At 45.0% G+C, this 10,963-nt stretch overlaps 1 protein-coding gene across 1 annotated transcript; it reads right to left on the bottom strand.

Moving 5' to 3' along the window:
* Window positions 1-1,851: 1,851 nt before the first annotated feature.
* On the bottom strand, window positions 1,852-10,959 carry SLC33A1 (solute carrier family 33 (acetyl-CoA transporter), member 1; the record flags this gene model as incomplete). Its single annotated transcript, XM_008943586.1, has 6 exons — window positions 1,852-2,207; window positions 3,806-4,021; window positions 4,822-4,939; window positions 5,835-6,019; window positions 6,665-6,855; window positions 10,458-10,959. Coding segments are annotated over 6 exons (1,380 nt in total), but the record flags the coding sequence as incomplete, so codon positions are not given.
* Between the last annotated feature and the right edge of the window lie 4 nt (window positions 10,960-10,963).

The raw sequence follows: 10,963 nt of genomic DNA, 5'->3' as shown, positions 1-10,963 counted from the left end.
TGATATTAAGGGTCTTTCATACCTAACTGATTCTATGAGCAATCCTCAACCCATATTTACCTGTCACCTTCAGACATAGTGAAAGAAAACTGCAAAGTAAACACCAACTCTAGAACATCCATGAACTTAATTTCCCATATTCTGCACTTGAAAATTTTTTTCTACAAGTCTGAAAAGTTTAAAAAAACCAAACCAACAACCCTTTAGGTATGAAAAAGATGCAGTTAGAGTAAGTGGCCAGTTGCTCCAGTACAGACAGAGAAATGCCTCATACACAGTTGATCCTGGGGAAATGATCTGTCTCAGACTGAAAGATGCATCCACCTTCCACCACAAACCTCTGAGATACTCTTTTTTTTTTTTTTTTGCTTATGCAGAGGTGAAATGGGAAGACTTTAAGTTTGGGGAGTAAAACCAATGTGATTTTGTTTAGCTTGATTGATATGTCTGTACTGGAAAAAAAACAGAAGGGTCTGTGGCTGGACCGTGGATCCCAGGCAGGGGAGAGCTGCAGGTTTGGCATCAGCAAGGGTCTCACTGGGACAGGAGAGGGAAGAGACCATGGCCCAGGCTTCAGTGCCTCAGGAAGCACGTGGTCACGCCATCCTCTTCTGGACACCTTTGTACTCTTTATGTCATGTAGACACTTTGCACACACCCACATGTGCCCTCCAGTCAGCCATAAGCTGGTATTGATTTATTTTTTTTCCCCTGAAACAAACAGTAACAAAAGATCCACAACGCACCTCGTCCCCGAGTTTGGAACACCAAGCTCAGGATGCAAATACTTCCAATATTGAAAAAGCAAGAGACAGAGTGGAAAAGAAAATCATGTACCTTTCAAAGGTATTTTTAATAGTTTTCTTTTTCAATAATGCCACTCCACATACATCCAACAACGCCCAGGTGCCCTCTCTCCAGGCGCCCAGGACGCTGCTGTACATGGCGAAGGCACTCAGGAGGAAAGTCCTTTCTGACAAACCCAACAGGAACGCGTCCACTCCGCAGCATGGGGCACGAATACCTGCAGCTGCTGTACCGCAGGATTTAGCTTGTTTGGCAAGTTTCTCTTCACCAATTTGCTTTCAAAGGCACTGACCTTTTCTGAGTCAGAGCTGGGAACAGTCACATTTTTAGCACTAACTTGGAAACTGAATGTTTGAGTTTTGGTGACACAGAGGAACCGACACTATCAAATCGTTCCCTGGGAACAGCCACTGCCTCCCATGGGCTGTGTGCCATCCTTCCAAAGCCTGTCCTTCGTGTGCTGCCTGCTGCACTGTCCAGCTTACATCTCCAGGACTTAAGGCTGGGAGTATTGTGCGTTACTCTTAAGTCCTACCTCAGACAATTTTGCATCAAGAAAGTATCTTGAATGTAAATCAAAATGCTTTGAAACAGCAGAAATAAATTAAACGTAATTTGTTTATAAAAATATTTTCTTATAAATCTTTAAAGCTTATAAAAGCCAGAAAATACATTTAAAAGAATATATGAAACATTTCACCCTTTGAGGTGTGGTTACGGTTCAGAAAGCGAGAAGAAACAAAGCCCACAGACATTTTACATTTATCTTCCCACTGGGAATTCCACAGTACAACATGCTCAACCTACAAGTCAAAAAGCCTTTGACATCCTTCCCTGGGTCAACTCCCCGTGTCAGATCATTTCTGTCTGAAAACAAAAGAGCTGGAAGTTAGCTGAGAAGGCTGCTGTGCAGCCAGACGTGGCACAATGAGCTTCTCCATGGTTACTGTACAAAGTTCAGCTGCTGGTTGTACCAGCGGCTCTGGCTCCACGGCCAGGGCTCAGGGATATGTGCAGTAGATGTGCCAGTTTTTAACAATTACTTTCTGAACTTACATTTTCATACTAGGAGGGCAAGTGGTATCGCATACAAACATACCAACATCTCAGCCACCCCTTTTTTCAGCCATGTGGCATTTAAAAATACCTATATTCCTGTTTATTGATTATGGGATATGTCTTTGTCACAAAACTAAAACAACCTTGCTAGTCCATCCAGTATTCAGACTGCATCAGTTGGTCCTCTTGCACTTCCACGAAGACGGTCCTTCGTCCTGTAGCTTTTTAAATTTGGGCCCGAGCAGGAACCACCAGCCAAATCCTAGGAGGACACAGATGAGGGATTCCACATAGTAACCATCCAGGGTGGTGACACAGGAGCCACCAGCTTTCGTGCAGAGCTGAAACAGAGAAGCAGAAGCTGACGCATTACATGTTCTCTGGGAGCTCCACAAACACTGACTTTTAGAAAGCAGGCATTGGATATCCTGCTTTTCACTTGCTTTTGGCTATCACTAAATAGATTTGTGGAGGTAGTAAGAGAGGTTTGCGAGCTTACCACCAGTAAGAAGAGTAACAAAACCATGAGAAAACATTTGGGCAATGGAGCTAACTTGAGAAAGCAGGAACTGTCCATGTGTCTCCTGCTGGCCTGGAGGTGCAATCGCTGCTCTTAACACATGAAGATAGATATTTTTTTTCCTAGCCATCCACGCTGTTTCGTTAGAAATTATACCTTTGTATCTCACCACACTGAATCTGCAAAAGGACAGTATGAAATGCTGTGCATTTCTGGGAAAAGCGTGCCCAGGATGGTTTTTAATTGCAGTACAGAAAACACAAAACCTCCAGGATTTGAAGGGTAAGCGTACAGCATGTGATCCTTTCTGCTACTGTTCAGCTTTAAGTATCACTATAATCCCCCAAGCTGAGGTTCTGCCAGCATTTTCATTACCCCGAGACAGCTCAAGATCAGATTATGAATACAAAGGGAGTTCTGGTGGAATATTCCCAATGAGGAGGATGTGAAAAGATCAGGATAGTGAGGTGAAGGAGGAAGGACTAAAGTTCAGTAGAGGCCCTTGCAGAGGGAGAGGCAAGGAAGTGAGAGCTGGGCTGGAAAAGCACGTGCTGCAGCAGCAGCTTCCCCTCTGCAACTTGTACAAACTGCAGCTCCAGCTCAAACGAGTCACGCTGGACTCCTAGAGCACTTTGTTTAGAGAACCTCAACATCCTGAAGACTTGTGGTGTTCAAGAGTGAAAGCGATCTCGAGTCACAAGTATAGGAAGAAAAACCCAGCAAAAACTCCCTAAAGCATGTCCACCCTTCCAAAGAACCACGTTACAGTTACTCATTCACTGATGAGTAGGTTTTGATCTGAAACCTTGCTTTCCAGGCAGGTTTGTGTCCTGTTTGAGCTGTGTATGGCAGCACAGCATGTTCTGCGTTCTCTTCCTCAGGGCTCCCTAGAACTGGGAAGGCAGCTCAGTCACACTGCTCAGTTTTACACAGAAAGTGAAGAGCAAAGTCACATCACAGGAGAAGGTATCAAGGTATCCAGGTAGGAAGCCTCCAGAAAAATGGAAGCCTATGACGTAAGTTAGGGGATTTGAGGGACAGCCAGCTTGCCAAGAACAGAGCGCCTAATTACACCACTCTGAACTTAGTGAGGTTTACTCTCAAAAAAGTAACTAGAGCCTCCTTACACCGTGGAGAACATGGCACCAGTCTAGTGATTCTACCACCAGCTTGTCATCTCAGCCTGTGAAGAAATGGACAACTATTCTGTAACTGAAAATATCTGGTAAAATGTTAATTATTAAGAACTTAGGGATAAAACCAGACTTAATTTTATCAGACAGAAAAATTAGCTCAATCAGTGGGAACTTTTAAGCACAAGCTATGCACCACAAAGGTTTTCGAAGTTGAAAAAAATCAAGCGAGTCAATCTCACCATGAAATAATTGAAGAGGAGCCTTCACAGCCCCCAAAACTTACTTCTGCAGCAAGCGTAGTTCCACAGGTATGATCCTGGGCCCCTGAACACTCCTTCACTGTGAGCGGGTCCACAAGCCAGAGTGCCACAGTGGAAGGCCAGTTCCCTCCCAGGTTGGACACGGTGTTGAGGAGCGTCATGTAGGTCCCTCCAATCAGCGGGTCGCTGACCTTGGCGTTGAAAGCCATTATCGCGACGTACATGCTGTACAGCGTGATCTGCACAGGAGGGAGGAACCCACAGGCAGTGAGGCCTCCCCAGGTACAACGACAGCTAAAAAACCCAGTGTCAAAATGCTAAGAGATTAATTGAAGCAAGTAACGTCAGCTGAAAAATAGTCCAAGCCACTTAAAATTGCAGGAGAGAGAAATCTGTGTAAGGAGAGTAGCCTGGCCACTTGTGCCAAGTCATCCTGAAGTGGACCCAGCCTCACAGGCACTGCAGTGACTCAGGTTATCAAACTGAAGTATAATATGGCCAGTTAAAATAGCCTATAAAATAACACTTTTGCATTTAAAATCACCTCTCAAGGCATTGCATACATGCTAGTTCTGACCCAAAGCCCAGTTTGTATCAGCATCAGGCATTTGTTTTCTAGGCCTTTGGACCAGATCCACTGTGATGTTCCTCCAAAAATCAATAAGTATTTTCCCTAGGACCAGGATCACATAACTTGACGGACCTGCACAATAAGTACGCTCATCACCATGCCTATGAAACTCAGAACACTGGGATTTCTCCAACTTTACCATACTCTTCAGCTTCTGGGTTTGGTGACAAAAAAAAAGAAATCTGGGAAATAAAGCAGATCTGGTCAACTTAACTCCACAGATGTCCAATGGAGCACATGGAAGAGGGACCAATAATAGGAAGAGTATCAGAAGTAAATAGATCCACACAGGTCAGACTTGGAGGAACTCTAGCACAACTCCGGGCAGAAGCAAGTAACAGCATTTATCACCCTCTTGTTGATAGGAAACACCCTCCTGCCCTCCTTCCCCCACACAGGGTGTGTTACCTGGTGTAAGGCATAACTCAGCAATACTACAGCATAGTAGTAGACAGGGAATCCTCCTTCATGTTTGACTTTAGGAGTCCACCATACCAAAAAAGCAAACTCCAGACCAAGTAGTAATCTGAAGGAATAAGAAAGATAATTCATGCCTCAAGGAATTCTTCCCACATGTTTCCTTGATAGAAAGCAACTGGTGAACATTTATACACGAAACATATATGAAAATAGTTTCTTTCTAGTTACAACTACTATCTTATAAAACTAGGTATTTAATATTTGACTGAAAATGTAAACGTTTTATACCTAAACAACACTGTCTTACATATAATTCACTGCCAGGCCTCCTGTACCAGCTTTCTCCCCTTGCCCTTCACACAGGGATTTATTTTTGCAGAAGGCAGCACTCAAGATATCCAAACAAGTTCAGCTGGAGCAGGAGCAGCTACCCTTTATTTTTGGCAAAACCTGTACATAGCAGCATAAGAACACATTACCTTGTTACAGACATGCTACTTGACTTACTGAGTAACAGCATGAATTTGCTGATTGATTTAGTTTAAAATTCCATAAGACAGCTCTAATATCAAACGCTTAACACAGAAAAGAAACATATGCTCATCTGTGTCAGCCTAACTCAGCTTGGGATACCGTGGAAAGCACACGCGCAGGAGATGCACCAACGGATCTGTCCACACACTCTGCCCCTCTCACACTGGTGAGAGCTGGTTTTGCAGATACAAGCCCAGATCTAGGAGCAATTCAGGAATAAGGAGCTCTGGATGGTGAATAGGAGCAGGACAGTGCTGCTTACCCATCCTCAAACCACCTCGTGTGCTGCATCTTGATACGTGACACTGCCCAAATTGCCTTCAAGGTACAAGCCAGAGCTCAACTGACTGTGAGACTGCTGCCATGGCTTCTTGTGTCTGGGAGTCAGAGTTACACAAGGAATGCTGCACTTGATCTGAATCTCTAAGTTACTACTCTGCTATAAAATGAGATCTGTCAGCTTTTACCTGAAAGGCATGGCTTTGTAAAAGGTGTTCAGTGGCTGGGGGCCTGCTGTGTATTTGCTGATAATCAGAGGCAATATTATCTGTAAAGGAACCATTGGAACCGCCAGCAGAGCTAAGTGCTCCTTTGGGACTCCCTCCTCCACCAGTTTGAGTCCCGTTACAGCATCTGCTGCTGAAAATCCAACCTGCAATACAAGGTAGAAAAATACAAAACAAACTCAGGAAAGCAGTTTGTTTGACAGAAATTCAATTTACTCAGCATTAAGCAAATTAAGAAATCTGAGAGGCTACAAGTCATGTCTGTCTCCAGTATGATTTCCAAAGAATTTCTGAGACATGTTCTGCACTTGCACACTCTTCTTGCCATCAGTGCCAAAACTATGCCAGCAGCATTACACTGAGCAGCAACACTCACGTCTGTGCCCGAGCCGCTGTTAGTATCCACCAGGGCCAACAAGAGCCATGGAAACCTAGCTCATACAGAGATGCAGACTCTGAAAATAGTATTTGGGTTGAAAGAAACATTTTCTGTCCTTTTCACTGCAGACTACACGAACAGCCTGATGAAAAATGTTTTAAAACTAATTGCCTGAATACTAGCTTGCAATCAAGCTCCTCTATACTGCTTGTGTGAACACGTACAGATGCTCACACAAACTGTTTCTGTTGTACAAGCCTGCCTAGCACCATGATATTTCTGTTTCAAATTTCATGTGAAAACTCAGAACGCTGATGACAACCACTAGCAAAACTAAGAAATAAGTTACATCACAGGGACTCTGCAGCCTTTCAGACTCCGACGTCATCAATTCATGCATGTCTTTACTCACTTTTGCTGTGAGAATCAAGAGACAGAAAGTAAGAACTGCTGGCATCTTGATTATTGAGAATAGCAGCCTGTAGGTATCAGTGATGCCTTTTGTTTCTTCTTTAGTTGGTGTTAGCTCCTTGTTTTCCTTTTTCAAAAGGGCAACCAGTGTAGTGGTAATTAAAAAGACAGCTCCCCAGAAAAACAGGAAATCTGGAGGTGGGGAAAAATAAAATAAAAAATTATTTCTACCAGCCACCAACACCACTTCATTAACATTTCACCGAGTACCTAAAATGCAAAAATATAACCCAAGTAATCAAAAATTGCATAGAACATTACTCATCGACCCTCCCTACAAGCAGCAAAAGCAAACCACACATACACAGCCAGGCACAGTGACTGGCTTTGCTCTAGAACCAGCCCCATAGTTACTGGAGGCAGAGGTGCAGCACCAAACCAGGTCGCTTCCCTGGTGTGCTGGGAGCAGGCTGGAGAAACAGCAACAAACAGGAAAGTTTTGAAGGGTTACACATACAACCATGAAAACCTGATAAAGGAGGAATACAAGGACCTAATAGTTATAAGACGGGGAAAAAATCTGAGGGGAAGAAGCCATCCACAACTCTCCAGCTGATTTACTGTGTAGCTATGTAATTATGTTGTGCTGCAGTTCTCTACTTCCTATATAATATCTATTTACCACCTGAAGGAAACGCGTTTATAATTAGAAGTACAAAGATGGCCTGATGAAAGCTCTTACACAGCAGAGTCACTCAAATATGTCTATTTTAAGCAGATATTATGCTTGTTTTTACATGGTCTATTTTAAACAGATATAATACTTGCTGAATCGTGGATTTGAAAACAGAAATAGTAAAAACACAGCCATACTTTACAGCAAGGACTTTGAGTTAGTGAATGGATTAGTCTAAAATAATCCTAACCTCTACCTCTGTGAAAGAGGCAAGAAAGAACTCAGTAACATGCAGAGGGTGAGACAGAAGTAGCCTTTTATCTTCCCAGTCATGAGCAATTCCAGAAGCCTCATGATGACTTGAAAGTAAGGAATGAGGGCTGGTGAAAGGGCAGAGACAGTGTGAGGTTTAGTTGATGATTAGCTGTTTTTTATGCCCAGGAAGAGAATGAGCACAACAGGATTGCAAGAAAACCAGACTAGTATAGGTACATCCAACCGTTCCCAGTGTAACAGAAAAAAAAAAAAAAAAAAGGCATTTCAAAGCATTTTGTGCTGATTCCACACCAGCTACTTTTGCCTTTTCTGGAGTAAAGTAGATCCATAACCAATACTGTCAGATTGCTCTCTCCTCCATTAAAAAAAAAAAAAAAAAAAAAGGCACCCTCAACTTCAATTTTTTAAGTAAAAGATGCATTTTTAGGGAGTCAGGCGAATCACAGCTACTGCATACAGAAAACAGAGCAGAGTGCCACTCTAATAACAGCCCTGAGCATTGCCAGTGCAGGGACAGGAATGGGGACAGTCTGGAGCGTCATCACATGGACGCTGGGGATCAAGGCAGCCTGGCAGCTGCAGCACAATGGCTGGGCCAAAGGCAGAACACAGGTAAGAAAAAAAGCCATATATAAGCCATATACAGGCACTTCAGCACAACAGCCAGGAGTAATCCTGCAGTGACAGGGCTCCAGGCAGCAAAAAGGCAGCAAAGGTGCTCCACAGTCATCAGCCCACACCTGGGCTGCCTTGCAGGGGCAGCCCTGCTCCCACACATTACCTCTCTGCCTACATATGACTGCACAGCAAACTGGGCAGGGATCAACAAACCCAGCCAGTCAGTTTCCCCCTGACTCCCTCCTTTCAAAACATTGAAAAGAAACAAGTCCTTTGAAGAGCTGAACTCACACTAGCACAGGCAATGCCCAGTGAAATGGGGTTACAGTTCTCTTCTCTAGAGCTTCAGCCCGAGACAGCACAGCATTTGTTTTGATGAACAGTTTTACGTTTGCTCGTATTATTATTGGATATTAGGAAGAATTTCTTTCCTGGCAGAGTGGTGAGGCAGTGGACGAGACTGCCCAGGGAGGTGCTGGAGTCACCATCCCTGCAAGGGTTCAAAAAAAACCCATGTGGATGTGATGCTTGGGGACCTGGTTTAGTGGTTATGGTGGTGTTGGGTTGACAGTTGGACTTGATGATCTTGGAGGTCTTTTCTGACTTTAATGATCTGATGATTATTTCCTGAAGTTCACAACAACAACTAATGCTGTCACTTTGCAACATCTTGCAACTGACCTGGGGCCATGACTTGTCCTCTCCCTAATTCTGGCACTCGGCCTATGGCAAAAGCATTCAGAGATCTGGCAGAAAACTATTCACCTTATACAGCTGCAAAGTTTTCTGCTGCTCTAACTGCCTAAACGGGCTGCTCCCGAGCCCCTTTATGAGGACCAGAAAGCTGCTCTCTGGGCTGCAGAGAGCTGATTTCTAGTACTGCTGCTCTACATCTGCCTCAGGAAAAGTGGACACAGCAAACTCTGGCCTAAAGTCACATCAATAAGGGAACAGAAATATCTTGCAGCCAGCTTTACCACCCAGAAAAACATATCCTACAACTACAGTCATTTGCTTTTCTGCTCCACCCAGGTTAGCACTCCAGGACAAGTCAAACAGGTTGTGTTGGTAGGTTTTGGGACAATTTTTTTTTTTTGTTTTCAAATACAGCACTCTTGTACTCGTGTCAAATTCATTTATACAAATGGCACTGAGGGGAAAAAAAAAAAAAACAAAAAAACACCATACAAGGTAACAGAAAACCTGGACAGCAAGGTAAGTACAGACACAGTGAACTCTCAACTGCATCAGTGATTTGCAAGTTGCATCAGCAGGAGACATCAGGCTGCTGCTGCAGCAAGAGACACGCCAGCACTGAGGAGCAGGCAGGGAAAATGAGTTTCCGTGTATCTTTTCACTCAAGATGATACGGACAGAGCAATCGATGTAAGAGAGGGAAAAGGAACTAAACCCATGAAAATTTACTCTTCGCTGCCAGACACGGTCACTTTGAGACTGCAGCCAGGAGCAGTGCCAGTTTTTCCTGTCCTCCCACAAGCTGAGCTGGGTAAACCCAACCTTGCAACCAAACCACTGCATTTTAAACAACTTCTAGGTAATAAATCAACCACCCCATATACCTTTTCTGAAAGAAAAATAGCACACACAAAAAAAACCCAAACTACCAAAGAGGACATCCCTACATTAACAACTAGTCACAGAGGGGATACTGGACTCCATTTAGTTCATTAAAGAAAGAGGAAACAAAATTCCTTGATCTACTAAAACAAGGCCTTCCTTCAGAAACTGGCTACTTGGTCAGCCCTGAACACTTGTCATTTCTACTTCTGTTAACCGTACCATCTTGGAAAAATCCATTTGGTTTCCATCTCCCCTTTCCTTCCTCGCAGGAGATGTACTTAGAAGGCCTACTTAGAAAGAGGCAGAGCTTGCTTTTCTTTTTTTAAACAATAATCTACTCCATGGTCACTAAGCACGGCAGAAAAAAAATCTCTCCAAAGTGCTTAGATCAGCTAAGAGAACGACAAGGCAGGTATCCCACACTGTTAAGCTCCAGGAAGCCTGGAAGCTCAGCGCATGCAGCAGTGGACTCTGCCAGCCTCCCGACACACCGTGATTTCTCACGGGCAGGGGACAAACCAAACCTGCTCAGTTCTTGGCACCAAACCACTGCTCGCTCTGAACGGAGCTTCGGCCCAGGCTCAGGGAAGAGGCATCCCATCCCAGCACCGGCACACACAGGCCGGCGGTACCCACGCAGTACCTGAGAGGGTAACAATCCCTCGGGGCTGGGGCTGGAAGCGCAGGTACTTGTTGCAGAAAGAGGCCGACTCGAGGGCCAGGAAGAGAACGTTGCCCAAGAAGTACCCGGCCGTCTGGCCCACAGAATTGCAGGTGGAGGCGTAGCCCACGTTCTCCCTGGACAGCATGGTCAGGGCCCAGCCGTCCACCGCGATGTCCTGCGTCGCCGCCAGGAACTCAAAGAGGAAGAAAGTCACAGTGAGGGCCACCACGTCGGGGCCCCGGCCCTCCCCGTCGCCCAGCAGCACGTCCACCTGGGTGGACATGTAGATCATGAAGAGCCCCAGGACGTACTGCGTGGGCACCAACCAGGACTTGCGGCGGCCGAAGCTCCGCAGGTAGACGGCGGCCACTAAGGGCGCCCAGAGCAGCTTGAGGCTGAAAGGCCAGAAGACGAAGCTGAAGAAGGCCTGGTCGGTGTAGCTGGCACTCTTGCTCTGCAGGATGAGTGGGACGCTGCCCGCCAGC

Source organism: Merops nubicus, unplaced genomic scaffold, assembly GCF_000691845.1.
Source record: "Merops nubicus isolate BGI_N331 unplaced genomic scaffold, ASM69184v1 Scaffold29627, whole genome shotgun sequence".
In the NCBI taxonomy this organism is placed as follows: Eukaryota; Metazoa; Chordata; class Aves; order Coraciiformes; family Meropidae; genus Merops; species Merops nubicus.
This window is presented reverse-complemented; position numbering and strand designations above follow the sequence as displayed.